The 19,929-nt window shown below is 36.7% G+C and overlaps 1 protein-coding gene across 6 annotated transcripts in view; it reads left to right on the top strand.

Annotated features, from left to right (window-relative positions):
- The window catches only part of COP1 (COP1 E3 ubiquitin ligase), a 224,807-nt gene that overhangs the window by 154,476 nt on the left and 50,402 nt on the right, over positions 1-19,929 (top strand). For 5 of the 6 annotated variants that reach the window (XM_070768483.1, XM_070768482.1, XM_070768484.1 and 2 more), the window contains one exon: positions 19,100-19,217. In XM_070768483.1, coding sequence (XP_070624584.1) covers positions 19,100-19,217 — 118 coding nt within the window. Of the gene's footprint in view, positions 1-6,110; positions 7,928-19,099; positions 19,218-19,929 lie in introns of those variants that run through there. The other variant, XM_070768486.1, reaches the window with a different exon arrangement.

The following is a 19,929-nucleotide window of genomic DNA, read 5'->3' as shown; positions in this document are numbered from 1 at the left end:
ACCAATTACAGATTGACTCCTGGTTGAAAGGGCACTGTGGATCCTACTTGGGTAATGATGCCTAATGCTAATTCTAAGCTTTTTAGATCTTATATTTCCATTTGATAACGAGTTCATCTCTCTCTTTGTGCTCATCATTTTGCTCTTTCACCTTTTAACATAATATAAAAAGATGGCTTTTGGGGGGCATTGATTGGTTGGTTAGTTTTTTTTTTCTTTTTTTTTTTACTAGAACTTAGAGCATGAAAAATTTCTTAAGGTGGACTAAATGTTTGCAAGTACTTCTTTTAAAATATTGAATTCTAGGTCATGGTCCCCTTGAAAAAAGTAGACTACAGAGTTTTAAACTATATTTTTTGTATTAAATATTGAGAAAAAGGCTTTAGATTTTATTTTAAACCATTTAAAATCTGTTTTTAAGCCCTGAGATTTTCTGAAGCATTTGCCAGAGGAGAGAACACAATTTTTGACATAAGGGTAAAGGCATTTATTAGTTGTCTTTTTACTAGATTACTACATGGTGTTTTCTTATTGAGTAGAAAAAGGAAAACTATTTTTTCTCCGGTTCATCCTCTCTAAAGCCAGTTTGAGAGAGCACTGTTACCCTAAAGTAAATAGAACTCTTAACACTCTGTGGTTTTAATAGAATGGTAGACCTGCTTGCTTACTACTAACTTGAAGCATTTTGCAAATTTTAAAGCTGTAATTATGGTAACAGGTAGGAAATTTGGGTACTCCTGAGTAATACTCTTTCAAGTTGTGTCGTCCCCTACCCCAAGAAATTACTGGTATTAATGTAAGTCAAAGGTAAAATTCATATTATTCTGATTCAAGAGTGATATTTATACTCATAAACATATTCACTGGGAAAGAGTAATGTTTCTAGAACAAATAGCAATTCTGAAATATTCTAGTTAAACTGTGTTTTCAACAGACTTTTCAGTTTTGGTTGCTGTAAACAATGTTACTGTCAGCAAACTAAACACTTCATACATATAAACATGCACCATTTGTTTCCCCATTTTCAGTATTTTCTAATTTTTGTGATTTGGACAAAATAACAAAAAGGTTATTTTTTCTTTTGAAGACTAAGAGTCTGTGTTTTATTTTATATAGTGGTTGCCAGTGGGAATGTCTTTTCCTTCACATTTAAATAAATTAAGTGTCTGAATATTTACTTAATCTTAATTAGCATCACAGCATTCATAAACATGTGTTTCAGTTATTTATACTATGTCAAGGACATTTTGTTTTCAAGTTTCTAAGTAATTTCTGTGAATGCAAATGGAAGTAGCATGCATTAACACCAATATTCAAGAACAAACTGTTATTTTGTCATAAAATCTACCTTTGATAGTCTAGAATTTAAGAGCAACTTTGAGGCACCTAGTAAATCTTTCACCTATTTATATCTGTCTTGCCTTCCAGCCTGTAAGTGGCATTTAGCTAGGTTTTTATTAAAAATACACTTCACAAGAAATTTTATATTCACATTAAATGCAGAAATATTTTAAAGTCAGGCATTTATTATTCAGCTGTTACTAATATAATGCACATGATCATTCATTTTTTGAAACTAATTGAGCAATCACTGCAAACACTGAGAAGTATGAAATGTTTGGTGGATAAATTTGGCTGCAGCAAAATTAAAAACTTCTATTTACCAAATAATACCTAAAACATAATTTCTTTAAAAGTTATTAATTGGGAGAAGATATTTAGAACACATATAAGTGATAAAATCTTCATGTCTATATTACATGAAAAACTCTTCAAATAAATAAGGAAATAATAAATATATCCTACAGCTTTACTTCTCAAAGCATAAACATTAGCATCACCTAGGAGCTTGTAAGAAATGCAAATTCTAACACCCTGACCTACACCTACTGAATCAGTTTCCAGAGGTAGACACAGGAAACAGCTATTTTAACAGGCTCCCCATATAATTTTTATTCACATTGAAGTTTGAGAAACCTCACCCCAGGGAAACATGTATTTAATTAATGTACATAGTTGTATTGTTTGTATATTCACATTGTAGAACATTTTCAGCAGTGAAAATGAAGGAACTGCATCTCCATGAAATGATGCGGATGAATAATGAGCATAAATGTTGAATGAAAGAGTGTCAGAAAAACACACTGCAGTTCTATTTATGAGCATGCAAAACAGACTGCACTGTTTAGGAATATGTACATTGACCATAGGAAATGTGAGCAGACCATTAAAAAAGGGAGTTCAATTCAGTCGCTCAGTCATGTCCGACTCTTTGCAACCCCATGGACTGCAGCACTCCAGGCTTCCCTGTCCATTACCAACTCCCAGAGCTTACTCAAACTCATGTGCATTGAATTGGTGAGGCCATTCCAACCACCGCATCCTCTGTTATCCCCTTTTCCTCCTTCCTTCAATTTTCCCCAGCATCAGGGTCTTTTCAGATGAGTCAGTTCTTCACATCAGGTGACCAAAGTATTGGAGTTTCAACTTCAGCATCAGTACTTCCAATGAATATTAAGGACTGACTTTCTTTAGGATGGACTAGTTGGATCTCCTTGCAGTCCAAGGGACTCTCAAGAGTCTTCTCCAGCAACACAATTCAAAAGCATCAGTTCTTCAGCACTCAGCTTTCTTTACAGTTCAATTCTCACATCCATCCATGACTACTGGAAAAACCATAGCTTTGACTAGATGGACTTTTGTTGGCAAAGTAATGTCTCTGCTTTTTAATATGCTGTCTAGGTCTGTCATAGCTTTTCTTCCAAGGAGCAAGGGTCTTTTAATTTCATGGCTGCAGTCACCATCTGCAGTGATTTTGGAGCCCCCCAAAATGAAGTTTCTGTTTCCATTATTTCCCCATCTGTGAAGTGATGGGACCAGATGCCATGATCGTAGTTTCCTGAATCTTGAGTGTTAAGCCAACTTTTTCACTCTTCTCTTTCACTTTCATTAAGAGGCTCTTTAATTCAGCCATAAGGGTGGTATCATCTGTGTATCTGATGTTATTGATATTTCTCCCAGCAGTCTTGATTCCAGCTTGTGCCTCATCCAACCTGGCATATCGCATGATGTACTCTGCATACAAGTTAAATAAGCAGGGTGACAATATACAGCCTTGACATACTCCTTTCCCGATTTGGAACCTGTCTGTTGTTCCATGTCCGGTTCTGTCTGTTGCTTCTTGACCGGCATACAGATTTCTCAGGAGGCAGGTAAGGTGGTCTGGTATTCCCATCTCTTGAACAATTTTCCATAGTTTGTTGTGATCCACACAGTCAAAGGCTTTGGCATAGTCCATAAAGCAGAAGTAGATGTTTTTCTGAAACTCTCTTGCTTTTTCAATGATCCAGCAGATGTTGGCAATTTGATCTCTGATTCCTCTGCCTTTTCTAAACCCAGCTTGAACATCTCTAACTTCACGGTTTAGGTACTGTTGAAGCCTGGCTTGGAGAATTTTGAGCATTACTTTGCTAGCATGTGAGATGAGTGCAATTGTGCAATAGTTTGAACATTCTTTTGCATTGCCATTCTTTGGGGTTGGAATGAAAACTGACCGTTTCCAGTCCTGTGGCCACTGCTGAGTTTTCCAAATTTGTTGGCATATTGAGTGCAACACTTTCACAGCATCATATTTCGGGATTTGAAATAGCTCACCTGGAATTCCATCAGCTCCACTAGCTTTGTGGGCTTCCTAAAGCCCACTTGACTTCACATTCTGAGATATCTGGCTCTAGGTGAGTGATCACAGCATCGTGGTTATCTGGGTCATGAAGATCTTTTTTGTATAGTTCTTCTGTGTATTTTTACCACCTCTTAATATCTTCTGCTTCTGTTAGGTCCATACCATTTCTGTCATTAATTGTGCCCATCTTTGCATGAAACGTTCCTTTAGTATCTAATTTTCTTGAAGAGATCTCTAGTCTTTCCCATTCTATCGTTTTCCTCTATTTCTTTGCACTGATCACTGAGAAAGGCTTTCTTATCTCTCCTTGCTATTCTTTGGAACTCTGCATTCAACTACATGTATCTTTCCTTTTCTCCTTTGCCTTTAGCTTCTCCTCTTTTCTCAGCTATTTGTAAGGCCTCGTCAGACAACTATTTTCCCTTTTTACAGTTCTTTTTCTTGGGGATTGTCTTAATCACTGCCTCTTGTACAATGTCATGAACCTCCGTCCATAGTTCTTCAGGCACTCTATTAGATCTAATCCCTTGAATCTATTTGTCACTTCCACTGTATAATCCTAAGGGATTTGATTTAGGTCATACCTGAATGGTCTAGTGGTTTTCCCTACTTTCTTCAATTTCAGTCTGAATTTGACAATAAGGAGTTCATGATCTGAGCCACAGTCAGCTCCCAGTTTTGTTTTTGCTAGCTGTATAGATCTTCTCCACCTTTGGCTGCAAAGAATATAATCAGTCTGATTTCAGATTGACCATCTGGTGATGTCCACGTGTAGAGTCTTCTTTTGTGTTATTGGAAGAGGATGTTTGCTGTCATGACCAGTGCGTTCTCTTGGTAAAACTCTGTTAGCCTTTGACCTGCTTCATTTTGTACTTCAAGGCCAAATTTACCTGTTACTCTCTTGACTAGAAAGACCTGGTTCAATCCCTGGGTCTGAAAAGTCTCCTGGAGAAGGGAATGGCAGCCCACTCCAGTATTCTTACCTGGAGAATCCCATGGATAGAGGAGCCTTGCAGACTATAGTCCATGGAGTCACAAGAGTCGGACATGACTTAGTGACTAAACCGCCATCAAAGACATGATCATTTATGTTTAAGGGAATTGTTAGAATAAGCTTAATGCAAGAATGGGGCTTCCCAGGTGGCTCAATGGTAAACAATCTGTCTGCCAAGAAGGAGACACAGGTTTCACCCCTGAGTTGGGTAGATCCCCTGGAGAAGGAAGTAGCAACTCACTTCAATAATCTTGCCTGGGAAATCCCATGTACAAAGAAGCCTGGTGGGCTACAGTTCATGGCGTTGCAAAGGGTCAGACACAACTTAGTGACTAAACAGCAACAATTCCAGATTAAATATGAGTATCATTGTTTATTCAAATATTCACTCAATAAGAAAGATTTTTACTTCCTGTTATTTGTGATTTACTTAATGGGTTCCAGAAAGTGTGTTTTCCTGAAGTTGTTGTTTGTTTGTTTTTTTTAAGTTATTTCTGAATAGGGCTTACTGTTGCAGATTATTGTAAATCTGTCAAATGAAATACTTTAAATATTTTTGAAATACTTACATTAAAAGTTGAAATCATTTTTCTGAACTTGAACATTTATTTGGTGTTTTTACATTTTGTTTGTAAGGTTAGTTTTTTTAGATATACTAAATACAGTAGAGTAATGAATCATGTAATTTACATATTATTTCTTTAGTGGGAAAATTTGGATAAGTATTGGAGAAGAGGCTATATTACAAAAGACTGCTCTAGACAATAAAATTTAGCTAGTAGTATCTTAGTTCCAGATATCATTAGACAGAGACCATGGTTAACATATTATCTTAAAGGACATAATTGAATTACATAAAATGTGATTGTTCTTTTTTCCCCCTAGAGATCTTAGTTTGAAACATATATAGGTTGCCATGTCAGTATTACAAGCCATGAGCTCCAAAGTTTCACTAAGCTAGCTTTCTTTCTGTTTAGTGATTATTATTTCATCTTTTTGTGACCATTCAACATATGAATGTGTAGTGCTTGTACCTCTTAATATTTCAAGTGTTATTTCTTCCTCTAGTGGTTCTGAATTACTCTTAAGCTGTATAAACTGTGTTTTAAACTCTACGAATTTTACATTAAAAGCAGAGCCAATTAAATTGGCCTGTTTAAATATTAAGCTATTGTTAATGCTGAAAGATTTGTTTCAGATTTTAATATTTATATTAAATTGCATTATTGGTCTTAGCTCTTTACTCCTCTGTGTACTTATGTGCTTTGATATGAAACAGTTTTTTCCCACTGTCAGAACCAACCCCACCCTGACCTTGAACTTGTCCATGAGACTTGCTTTGGCTCCAGTTATGTTAGATATAAAATTGACAGAAAGTTTGAAATGCACTTTCCCAGTTGGGCTTGCTTACTTTTGCCCCTTTGCCATCACCAGGAAGAGAACATGATCAACCAGCTGCTGGTCCCAGTGAGAGGAGGAAAGCCACTTGGAGTGGCGCTGATTTGCCCCAGCCAAATCATTCAACCTTCAGCCTCATAAAGAAGTGCTACTGAAATTAGCCAACACTAAGCTGTCTCTCAGATCTGTGAAAATAAATGATGGCTCTAAGCTATTAAATTTTAGAATAGTTTGTTATACCACAATTTTGTGGTAATGACTAATTAATGCTCTGTTCTTACAAATTTTATGATACTGAGTGAATAAAGGCTACATAATTATCAAGGCTCTAATCATCTTCTGTTTATGAAAGAATTGTTAATTATTGAGTGTCAATGTACGTTAGCTAATTATATTACCTTCACTGGCTTCCCCTTGTGTGAAATCACAGGGGAAATTTTACATAAAAATACTCTACTACCTTTGTGTGTATGCTTTATAATCTTCACATGTAAAAATGCATACTTAAATACATGACATGTAATCTGAAGCAAAGGTCTCCAAACTGAAGTAAGAAAACCCTGATGGAACACTGGAGGTATTCAGGGTTTCTGTAGAAGGCATTCAGAATTTATGTAGATCCTCAAAGTTCATATATAAGTTGGTATGCCTGGCAGTGAAGCCTAAGATACCATGCCAGTGCCTCCTTGTCTTCTTCAGCTTCTATAATAGCTTTTTTCTGTTTTACAGAAGAAAGGCGTACTCATTATTATGAGTCTTAAGATGATACATTTTGCCAGGTTGTAAAAACCTCAGGATTACCTAACAAAGGACTCTTTTTTCCTAAATGTTGTTACTGAGTAACTTGCTGTCATCCTTTGTCTTAAAAATATTTCTGTTAAGAGTGAAACATTGTGTTAGAAAAAGTATATTTTGTACTTTGTTTTAGTTCTTTTACTTTAGATATTTCTTGAAACAGTGAAAGTGTGTGAAATTTATTTTTTTCTTTAAAGGACTTCTTTCTTCAGTTTTGTCAAAAAGTGTATACATTGTTCCTTATTTTCAAGTTCCATGGGAGCAAATCAAAGTAGCCATTAGCACTAAGTATTGATGTAGATCTTCTTACTTCAGTTGGATAATAAACAGATACAATTAATACTGGTCAGTGGTCCATTATCTGCAATTTGAAAATCTTGGAAGTTCTGAATACCAAAAATTCATTTCATTTGATGGCATGATTAGATATCTGCTTATCTTTATATATCCCACTTCGTGTAATTGTTCACAAGTTTTCCAGTAGAAACATGAATGTATTTGGTTACAGAGTGCAGACACAACCCTTATTTGGAGTGTTTCATATTTCCTTTCAAAAAGTGAAAAGTTTAGAATTATGAAGCTTATCTGTCCCAAGTGCTTGGGATAAGGTATTGTATTTCTGCACATTGGTTTGATGTTGTTAAAACCATTTTATTACTTTGCAAAAATTGTGATTTGTAAAATACTCTCAATTACTAGGTAACAAGGTAGATGATTGTAGTTCCTCGTGTTAAATAAAAAATTAAGGCACAGTCCAATCAAGATGTCAAATCATTAAAAATATTTTTAACAATAGGTGACTGTGATTTGGGGCACAGACATGGGATTTAAAAAATTGAATGACATTACTATGACATTTTCCATCTTTTATGACTGTATCTGTATAAATTTATAAATGAAACTATAGGAATAAAATTAATACCAACAATAAAAATGGAATTCTAAGAGTAGGTAAACTCATTTGTAGTTACCAAGACAAAAAGCAGAGGGAGAGGCTGTGCTACAACCGTCTTACGAAGACATGTATTTCTAATAAAATATTGTGTGCTGTGTGCTTAGTTACTCAGTCGTGTGCAATTCTTTTGTGAACCCATGGACTGTAGCCCACGAGGCTCCTCAGTCCGTGGAATTTTCCAGGCAAGAAAACTGGAGCAGGTTGCCATTTCCCACTCCTGGGGATCTTTCCAAACCAGGGACCCAACCCACATGTCTTGTGTCGCCTGCATTAGCAGGTTTCTTACCACTGTGCCACCTGGGAAGCCCTGATAAAATACTACTTTTGTTTAATAATTATCAAAATTTATTGTTTTTTATCAATTGTTTACTGATAACTTTAATCGTAACTCAAGTGGAAAAAATGTCTTACAATTAGAGCATTTTGGTCACAGAAAATTAATGTTTGTATTGTGTACATTTTTCTTTTTCAAAGGAGAGAATGCTAAGTAAGACAGTCTAAAAAGACAGTATAAAATCGACTGGATACATTTTATTTTGCAAAGGAAATGAAACAAAATTCAAAGAAAAGATTACACAAAGTTTTCCATTATTAAATAATAATTTATGTGTATTTTTAATGGGTGATGTTCAACATCAAACTATTGTGATGTTTAGATTTCATTAGATATACTTAATTCATATTTTAAAATGTTATTATTTAAATATGTTGTAGACGGCAGCTCTTGAAAGTTTATGATGAAAAATTTTAGACTTTGATTTTAAAATTTATGAGGCTATAGTTTTCAGTATTCATTTAGGAAACATAGAAGTCTACTTGGTTAGTTAATTTGGGGACAGATGTAGGTAGATAGTTGTAGTCAGCAAAGAATCAATGAGTAGCTATTACTCATAGCTATTACCTGTCAAAAAACAGGTGCTCAATGCTTTAAAATTGTTAGATTGAAAAGTGAAATGGAAGTCACTCAGTTGTGTCCAACTCTTTGTGACCCCATGCACTGTAGCCCGCCAGGCTCCTCACTCCATGGAATTCTCCTGGCAAGAATCTTCCCAACCCAGGGATCAAACCCAGGTCTCCTGCATTGCAGGCAGATTCTTTCCACTCTGAACCACCAGTGAATCTAACTTTGGTTAGTCTTTAAATGAGTTATCACACAACGTTAAATGAAAAGAACATTTGTAGTTATTAAGAAATATGTATTTTTATGATATAAATGAAGAAGTTTTAGTAAGATGTGGGTTTTTTCATAAGTTCACACATGAGTGTGAAAAGAACACTGCCATTATAGAACTGTCTGTGGTTGTAGTTCAGAATCAGAGAAAATTTTTTCTTGCCTATAGATGTGTTGCCTCTTGCTTGTTCATGTTCTCTAGTGCTCTCTCTCAGCTGCCCTTCCTTCTCTTCCTTCCTTTTCTCTCCCTCTCTTTTGTTTCCTTCTCTCCTTCCTCTGTCTTCTTCCCCTCCATCTTTCCCTTTTCCGTTCTGCCCTTCTTCCCTGATCTTTCACTCTTGTGATTCTCCTTTCCTCTCTCCTCCCTTACCAGCCTCCGTTTCTTCTATCAGTGCCCTTCTTCTTCTCCCCTGCGTCCTGTTCCTCTTCCTTCTCCTGTTTTCCTCTAGTCTTATGTGTTATGCCCCCTTTACCAGTGGCTCTCAAGCCCGTGCTTGAGTCTCTTACATATACATTTCCTGATTTCCTTTCATTGCCACCAGTTCATTCTTCAATTCTTGTTATCTCTTTGTTTTACAGTTCTTCTGCCATGCCAGAAAAATTGAGTAAATGCCTTTTTCAGACTACTAATCAAGCAGAAATCTGAGATTTTGCTGACAAAATAATAAATTATTTGTCTTCTATCAGCTTAGAATTGACTTCCCTATGTTTATTCCTTTTATGAGTCATTTTGTCAGACTTTATTTCTAACTGGGTATATAGTGATACTTATGTCACAGAGACAACTGATTGTGAGACCAGGATTGCCAATATATTAAATTATATTAATTTTTTATTAAATATATTAAATTGTTCTACATATTAAAATTTTCTAGCCAAGATACTTATAGATGCTACTGCAAAGTGAATAAGGAAAGACTGAGCTGTTACTCTGGTAGGCTGGTGTGAATGAGAAGAAACACTACACCAGGCCAGGTCAGTGTAGTTTTCTTACAAGTGTGCAAGAATGTGTGCTCTATAGATGTGATGAGGAAATGTTGTCAAAACATAGCACTTTGGCTTAGTTTATAGAAAGCTACCGAAAAAAATGTTACCTTCATCTTAAAAGCAAAAAACACTTTATGAGAAACAAAATTATAACTTTTCCTGATCCCCTCAGAGAGCTGAGGTCACAAGGCAGGGGAACACTTATTTTTAAAATAACTTTGTATTTGTTACCATCTATAAAATAAAAAATTAAAGTAAAATAAAAAATAATCCTAAAATTCAGGAAATCACAGAAAGGTAGACAAGTAAGTAAGTTATATAATATGTTGTAAAAAAAATAGTAATAAAATAGTGTTTTTAAAAATCTGAAATGTATCAGTCTTTTTTAAAAAGCTGAAGCATTATTTACGTCTGGGCCCTATTATAGACCTACTGAATTGGACTCTTAAGAGAGGAGACCAAGCATTTGCATTTCAGAATTGCTCCTCAGATTGTTTTCATGTGTACCCCTCTGACTTCTCCTGGGACAGGAATAACTATTCTTGCTAAAAGTATTTACTGGTTACTGAATTGGTGAAACAAGAATATGGAAATGCAGATAAAGGCTAAATAATGAAGATATTTTATATGTCATAGAAATCTTTGTTTGATGAACTTCATTGCATTAAAGTATTGTCTTTGTTTTAATATCGTTTAGCAAAACATAAGGACCAAATCTGTCTAGTAAAATAGAAAAGCCAAATTGTTTTTTCTTATGAACTAGTATTTTTAATGAACTATTATTATTGAGATATTATGATTCATTATGACTCTTTAAAAACAGCATCAGTTCAGTTGCTCAGTCGTGTCCAACTCTTTGCGACCCCATGAATCGCAGCACGCCAGGCCTCCCTGTCCATCACCAACTCCTGGAGTTCACTCAAACTCACATCCATTGAGTTGGTGATGCCATCTAGCCATCTCATCCTCTGTCGTCCCCTTCTCCTCCTGCCCCCAACCCCTCCCAGCATCGGGGTCTTTTCCAATGAGTCAACTCTTTGCATAAGGTGGCCAAAGTACTGGAGTTTCAGCTTCAGCATCATTCCTTCCAAAGAAATCCTAGGGCTGATCTCCTTCAGAATGGACTGGTTGGATCTCCTTGCAGTCCAAGGGACTCTCAAGAGTCTTCTCCAACACCACAGTTCAAAAGCATCAATTCTTCGGCACTCAGCCTTCTTCACAGTCCATCTCTCACATCCATACATGACCACAGGAAAAACCATAGCCTTGACTAGACGGACTTTTGTTGGCAAATGTCTCTGCTTTTGAATAGGCTATCTAGGTTGGTCATAACTTTCCTTCCAAGGAGTAAGCGTCTTTTAATTTCATGGCTGCAGTCACCATCTGCAATGATTTTGGAGCCCAAAAACATAAAGTCTGACACTGTTTCCACTGTTTCCCCATCTATTTCCCATGAAGTGATGGGACCAAATGCCATGATCTTCGTTTTCTGAATGTTGAGCTTTAAGCCAACTTTTTCACTCTCCACTTTCACTTTCATCAAGAGACTTCTTAGTTCCTCTTCACTTTCTGCCATAAGGGTGGTGCCATCTGCATATCTGCGGTTATTGATATTTCTCCTGGCAAATCTTGATTCCAGCTTGTGCTTCTTCCAGCCCAGCGTGTGATAGACTAGATAAACCGAAAATCCTCTGTCAGTGAACATTTATATTTTAGCTAAACACTACTTTAGGTAAAATATATAAAATACTCTTTTAGATACATAGCTTACAGAGTATTGAAATAGTGAAGGGTCACAAACAAAGCAGAATATAAAAACCAGAGAATTAGACATGTGAGCTGAAGTTCTGTTCCCTGCTGGTGATGGGAAGTTGCTGGCCTCAGTAATCCAGGGCTCTGGATGTTGAAGAGTTAGTAGGGAGGGAACAGATGGTGTGGACCTGGGAACTGTGTACCTAGAGTGTTGTAATTGCTTATTTGCAAGGTGACAGTTCTGGAAACTTCATCTTAGCCTGGGCTCTGAGTGGTGTAGAGGATTTGACTCTGAGAATTCTAACCACTGCCTTCATGGTATGGGATGCTTCTTCTTCCTACCCCATCACAGAGAAATAAACAAAAGAAGAGAATTATATCAAGAATTGAATAAAATGTAAGGAATGAAATCCTGTGAGCAAAGAGATTCATATATGTGGGTAAATCTTAGCTAGTATTGAGTCTATAAAACAACAATAATAGAAAAATAAGACTGCTGCTAAGTTGCTTCAGTCGTGACCCCATAGACGGCAGCCCATCAGGCCCCCCCGTCCCTGGGATTCTCCAGGCAACAACACTGGAGCGGGTTGCCATTTCCTTCTCCAGTGCATGAAAGTGAAAAGGGAAAGTGAAGTCGCTCAGTCGTGTCCGACTCTTCGCAACCCCATGGACTGCAGCCCACCAGGCTCCTCCGTCCATGGGATTTTCCAGGCAAGAGTACTGGAGTGGGGTGCCATTGCCTTCTCCGAAGTTAACATCTATTGTTGTTGTTGTTGTTTAGTCACTAAGTTATGTCCAACTCTTTGCAACCCCATGGACTGTAGCCTGCCAGGCTCCTCTGTCCATGGGATTTCCCAGGCAAGAGTACTGGAGTGGGGTGCCATTTTTGGGGATTTTTTAAAGGTGGAAGTAAAAATTTGGACAATTAAAATGTAACCTAGGTTTTGGAGGAGTATTCATGAAATGGAAACAATGTAAGGTTTTTATATAGTCTGTATAACTATTAATTAACTTTGTCCTTAAAGTCATGCCTGCATTCTCAAATTTTAAATCATTAAAGAATAGAAGTAGAAACTCTACTTTCAAACCTACAATAAGAGAGAAAACTCAGTTTGTAATGGCAACCCACTCCAGTATTCTTGCCTGGAGAATCCCAAGGACAGAGGAGCCTAGTGGGCTGCCGTCTATGGGGTCGCACAGAGTCGGACACAACTGAAGCGACTTAGCAGCAGCAGCTACAAGGCAGGAAATGAAGAACCACAGAAAACGCCAGGATAAAAAAAGTAAAAAACTAAATAATGATGAGAGTTAATCCAAACATTTGACTAATCTGATCACAGTAAATTTAAACAGATTGAATTTACCATTTGAAAAACCAAATCCCCTGATTGGGTTATTTTACTAAAAATTTAAAAATGATCAGCTAAATGCTGTATGTATAAGAACCCTGTCTAAGCTTTTTTGGTTCTTTCCTACTATCACTAATTTAGACAACTATTTTCTAGATATTTGAAATAAATCAGTAGATTTATTTACAATCTTTACTTGTCCATATGGTTTATTTTTACTTTGGCTTTATTGCCTTTCTAGTAATGAAAATAGTTTAAAGTATCCCCAGTGTTTATTAGTTATTACTTAAGCATTGTTTACATTGATTCCTTAAAGCAAAAGTGTTTGAAAAGAGATTGAAGTAAAGCAGATCAGTGAAGATGGAAGCAAATTCATTCTCAAAGAATAAACACATATTTTTGCAGGTGTTTATTTGCCTGTGTGTAAACTTAGCAATCTAGGAAATAGATTACTACTCCATTTTATTTCTCTTGTGGCAATGCTGATTTTGTATTTCTAAAGCCATTAAGATTTGCAGAGCATTGCCTCTGAGTTTATATTTATGATTGAATAATTTTATAAAAGTTTAATGTAAAAAAAGTCACCTACTAAGTTGAAGAGGAAAACAGATCCTTGAATTTCCCTGGTGATTAACACACAGTTTATTGCACAGGAACTGATTCCAAAGCAGGTAAACTGTGAAACCAGGAAATTTTGCTAGCATTTTGTGCTTATTTAGTATTTTATAAGCCACTGAATATTCTAGATTGTGTGTTGTGCCATATTACAGTAGTATGATAATAAAACTATATATTCCACAAGTAATTTGTTGTGTATACTTTCAAGTGAATTCAAATAACAGAAACAAATTTTAAAACTTTTCTATATTTGATACAAATTTGTTTGTTTTCCAATGATAAAACTTAACAGTGTTATCATTGTTTAGCCGCTAATATCTATGCATAGAACATGTACTAGGTCCTATTACTGAGTATGAAAATTTAAACACTATTTTCCCTATTTCCAGTCTGAGAAACACTTTTAAGGGAAAGAGTTTAAGGAAAACACATTTCTCCCACCAGAGGTAATTAAAACCAACAAGTCATGTTGTTGTTGTTATTCAGTTGCTTGGTCCTGTCTGACTTTGCAGCCCCATGGACTCCAGGGTGCTGGGGTCCTGCCCTACACTATCTCCTGGGGTTTGCTCAGACTCACATCCATTGATTCAGTGATGCCATCCAACCATCTCTTCCTCTGTCATCCCCTTCTCCTCCTACCCTCGATCTTTCCCAGCATTGGGGTCTTTTCCAGTGAGTCAGCTCTTCACATCAGGTGGCCAAAATATTAGAGCTTCAGCTTCAGTACCAGTCCTTCCAAGTAATATTTAGGGTTGATTTCCTTTAAGATTAACTGGTTTGATCTCCTTGCAGTCTAAGGGTCTCTCAAGAGTCTTCTCCAGCACCACAGTTAGAAAACATCAGTTCTTTGGTGCTCAGCCTTCTTTATGGTCTAACTGTCACATCCATATCTGACTACCGGAAAAACCATAGCTTTGACTATGTGGACCTCTGTTGGCAAAGTGATGTCTCTACTTTTTAATATACTGTCTAGTTTTGTCATAGCTTTCCTTCCAACGAGCAAGTGCCTTTTAGTTTCATGGCTGCAGTCATCATTCACAGTGAAGCCATAGTTCCCCCAGGTCCCCTCCCATCCAGGCTGCCACATAACATTGAGCAGAGTTCCCTGTGCTATTCAGTAGGTCCTTGTTACTCATTTTAAATATAGCAGTGTATCCATGTCCATCCCAAACTCCCTAACTATCCCATCTCCGCGTTATTCCCCCCAGCAATCATAAGTCTCTAAGTCTGTGAGTCTGTTTTATAAGTAAGTTCGCTGTGAAAGTGCTGCACTCAATATGCCAGCAAATTTGGAAAACTCAGCAGTGGCCACAGGACTGGAAAAGGGCAGTTTTCATTCCAATGCCAAAGAAAGGCAATGCCAAAGAATGCTCAAACTACCGCACAATTGCACTCATCTCACACGCTAGTAAAGTAACACTCAAAATTCTCCAAGCCAGGCTTCAGCAATATGTGAACCGTGAACTTCTGATGTTCAAGCTGGTTTTAGAAAAGGCAGAGGAACCAGAGATCAAGTTTCCAACATTCACTGGATCATGGAAAAAGCAAGAGAGTTCCAGAAAAGCATCTATTTCTGCTTTCTTGACTATGCCAAAGCTTTTGACTGTGTGGATCACAATAAACTGTGGAAAATTCTGAAAGAAATGGGAATACCAGACCACCTGACCTGCCTCTTGAGAAATTTGTATGCAGGTCAGGAAGCAACCGTTAGAACTGGACATGGAACAACAGACTGGTTCCAAATAGGAAAAGGAGTTCGTCAAGACTGTATATTGTCACCCTGTTTATTTAACTTACATGCAGAGTACCTCATGAGAAATGCTGGACTGGAAGAAACACAAGCTGGAATCAAGATTGCCGGGAGAAATATCAATAACCTCAGATATGCAGATGACACCACCCTTATGGCAGAAAGTGAAGAGGAACTAAAAAGCCTCTTGATGAAAGTGAAAGTGGAGAGTGAAAAAGTTGGCTTAAAGCTCAACATTCAGAAAACGAAGATCATGGCATCCAGTCCCATCACTTCATGGGAAATAGATGGGGAAACAGTGGAAACAGTTTTTTTATTTTATAAAAACAGACTTTTATTTTTCTGGGCTCCAAAATCACTACAGATGGTGACTGCAACCATGAAATTAAAAGACGCTTACTCCTTGGAAGGAAAGCTATGACCAACCTAGATAGCATATTAAAAAGCAGAGACATTACTTTGCCAACAAAGCTTCGTCTAGTCAAGGCTATGGTTTTTCCTGTGGTCATGTATGGATATGAGAGTTGGACTGTGAAGAAGGCTGAACGCCGAAGAATTGATGCTTTTGAACTGTGGTGTTGGAGAAGACTCTTGAGAGTCCCTTGGACTGCAAGGAGATCCAAGCAGTCCATTCTGAAGGAGATCAGCCCTGGGATTTCTTTGGAAGGAATGATGCTAAAGCTGAAACTCCAGTACTTTGGCCACCTCATGCAAAGAGTTGACTCATTGGAAAAGACTCTGATGCTGGGAGGGATTGGGGGCAGGAGGAGAAGGGGACGACAGAGGATGAGATGGCTGGATGGCGTCACTGACTCGATGGACGTGAGTCTGGGTGAACTCCGGGAGTTGGTGATGGACAGGGAGGCCTGGTGTGCTGCGATTCATGGGGTCGCAAAGAGTCGGACATGACTGAGTGACTGATCTGATCTGATCTGATCATTTGTATCATTTCTTTTTAGATTCCACATATAAAGGATGTCATAGAATTCTTCTCCTTCTCTGACTGGACCTCACTCAGTATGACAGTCTCTAGGTCCATCCATATTGCTGAATTGGCATTATTTCATTCTTTTTAATGGCTTGAGGAATATTCCATTGTGCATTTGTACCACATCTTCTTTATCCATTTCTCTGAAATGTCTAGTGTTTGAGAAAAAAGTTTATGATATATACCAAGAAGCAGGAAAAATTCAATCGATAAAAACTATCCCATATGTTGCTGCTGCTGCTGCTGCTGCTAAGTCACTTCAGTCGTGTCCGACTCTGTGCGACCCCCATAGACGGCAGCCCACCAGGTTCCTCTGTCCCTGGGATTCTCCAAGCAAGAACACTGGAGTGGGTTGCCATTTCCTTCTCCAATGCGTGAAAGTGAAGTCGCTCAGTCATGTCTGACTCTTAGGGACCCCATGGACTGCAGCCTACCAAGCTCCTCCGTCCATGGGATTTTCCAGGCAAGAGTACTGGAGTGGGTTGCCGTTGCCTTCTCCATTCCATATGTTGGGCTTATTAGATAGAGACTAGTCAGCTTTTATAGATAATATTCAATGAATTAAACCATAATTAAGGAGTTAAGGGGAAATATGACAAATATATCTTTTCAAATAGTATTAAAAATAGAAATAAAAATCAAATCAGAACTCTGTAGTTGAAAAGTGTAGTAACTGAAAAGAAGAAATAACTGGAGGGACTCATGAGCAAATTTGAGCTGGCAAAAGAATCAGTGAACTCAAAAGGCAGATCAATAGTGATTATTCAGTCTAAGTAACAGGGAGAAAAAAGAATGAAGAGAAAAATGAATGAAGCGTCGGAAACCTGTGAGACACTATCGGACATACCAGTACATACAGTGCAGACTCACAGAGGGTAAGGTGAGAGAGAAGAGCCAGGAAAAATTTGAGGAAAGAATAGCCTAGATCTTTCCCAATTGTTTAATAAACATCACTTTACACATCCAGGAAGCTCAATGAACTCAAAGTAAAATAAACTCAAAATGGAAAAGACCAGGAACTACCAAAACAATTTTGAGAAGGAATAAGGTTTGAGGACTTTTTCTTCCCTATTTCAGAATTATAAAGCTCTATTTATTAAGACATTGTTGTACTAGCAGAAGATTAGATATGCATGGATCAATTGATTAAGAATTAAGAATCCAGAAACAAATCCTTATTTATAGTCCATTCATTTTCAGTAAAGGTGCCAAGCAATTCATTGGGGAAAAAGTAGTCTGTCTCAAATGATACTGGGACAGCTGGATTCATATCCATCCACATGCAAAAATATTTACTAAGGCCTTTACTTCACACCATACACAGAAATTAACTTAAAATTGATCACAGACTTAAATGTAAGAACCAAAACAATAAAACTTAGGGAAAAAAAATAGAAAAATCTTTAAGAACTTGGGTTAGTCAGTTTTTATATTTACAATACCGAGTGTTCTATAAAAAAAGTTAAAATGAACCTTATAAAGTTAAAAACTTATCAAAGTACAAAAGCTTCTGTACTTATCTGAAAAGATAAGCAACAGAATGGTTGAAAATATTTGCAAAACGCATTTCCGATGTGTATACAAGAGTTTCAAAGAACTCAATAATGGGATTGGAACTGTCATGTGTTGGTGGGAGTGTGAAATGATATCCTGCAGTTTGTCAGTTTCTCAGAGTTAAACACAAGATTGTAACATGATACAGAGTTTGCACTTTTCAGGTATTTGCATAAGACCTAAATAAATGTCTATACAAAGATTTGAATGTGAGTGTTTAATAGCAACATTATTCACAATAATCAAAAAATTGAAACAAATATCCATAAACAGGTGAGTGGGTGGACAAGATGTGGTATATCCACACAGTGGATACTATTTAGCAACAGAAAAGAATGAACTGCTAACACAGTTAAACCTGTGGATGGACTGTAGAAACATTAGGTAAAGAAGCCATCCATACATAAAAGTTACATATAGTATGATTCCATTTGTATAAAAGTTTTCAGAAAAAGGCAAATTTATAGAGGTAAAATATAGCAGTTGCCTAGGGTAGTGGGTGGTAAATATGCGTGAGGGGTCTTATTGGAATGAAGAAAATGTTCTAAAACTGATTTATGATGATGCTTGCACCACTGGGTAAAGTTAATAAAAATCATTGAACCATGTACTTGCAGTGAGTAGATTTTTACGATATGGAAAATGTATCTCAAGAAAGTATATTTTAAAAAGCAAATGTGGGAAGCAAAATTGTATTGCATTTTGTTTAACTTGAAGCCCAAAATGTTTACATTACTTTTCTAAAGCCATCAGAACGTAAGGATACATTAAAATTTTTCCAGTGTTTTGGAACTCTTAATACTATTTCTGGGGCCAGGATCTCAAGAAATATCAGTGGGACTCCCTTTCACACTCACATTGGCATATGTGTATACACTGTTTTGTACTAACCGTATTCTCCTAGCTGCGAAACAAAACTTACTCTATTTGCTTATCTTTGAAAATGAGTCGTTACCCTTAGTTTTCTGAGTATTATAGGTTGGATATTGTTTCTGAAACATTGATGAAATACCCTCAAAAATAACCCTCAAAGTTAAAATTAGCTTTGCTTTCCATTTCTTCATTTACTGCATTTTTTTCTTCTTTTCTGTTTGTTTTTCTTTTAGATCACTGTGTTCACTACTATGATCTTCGTAACACTAAACAGCCAATCATGGTATTCAAAGGACACCGAAAAGCTGTCTCTTACGCGAAGTTTGTGAGTGGTGAGGAAATCGTCTCTGCGTGAGTATTACTCTTTTCAGAAATTGAGTTTAACATGTCATCGTGTACTGGTTTGTAATGTCACCATGGGTTTTCTGAAGAGTAACACTGTGGTATATGTACTTTTTCTTAAAATAGTAGAATTTTATAACTTATTTAATTAAAATACATGTGTATTTTCATCTGTATTGCTCTCTTTTATATGTTATTTGTGAAGAAAATCCAGATGATGCTATATTTTTTAAAGTTGCCCCGTTAAACATTTGAACTTCAGATTGAATTTCAGCCCCTGCTCCTTAAAAAACAGAGAAACAACAGTTGCTACAATATAATAATGAGAAGAGTTTCATTTACTAAAGAGCACTGTATGTTTTTATATATTTGTATTGTGGCACAGTAGTATAATTTGGGGTTTAAAGCAATATTTGATTGAATATTGTTTTAAACTTGGAATCAGTATTTTATGATTCCATGTTACTTGATCTCCCTATGATTTCATGGTGAGTTTTACCTATATTTTGAAGAGAACTTTCTAAATATGACTGCTTATACCTGACAAATATTCTTTAAGACGCCTTCTGAACTAGAGAGCCATAAATAAGCTTTTAGTTATCTTTTATTTTGTTGAAGGTAAAAAAGGTGTCAACCAGAAAAGTACATCTCAGTTGCTAAAATAGTGTTGATTAAGCTTTTCTACCAACAGGGACAGTCCCTTCTGTTATCCATTTTATTG

The sequence above is a fragment of the Bos indicus genome, chromosome 16 (assembly GCF_029378745.1).
Source record: "Bos indicus isolate NIAB-ARS_2022 breed Sahiwal x Tharparkar chromosome 16, NIAB-ARS_B.indTharparkar_mat_pri_1.0, whole genome shotgun sequence".
NCBI classification, from domain to species: domain Eukaryota; kingdom Metazoa; phylum Chordata; class Mammalia; order Artiodactyla; family Bovidae; genus Bos; species Bos indicus.
The sequence above is the reverse complement of the archived record's forward strand: the minus strand, read 5'-3'. Positions and strand labels throughout refer to the sequence as shown.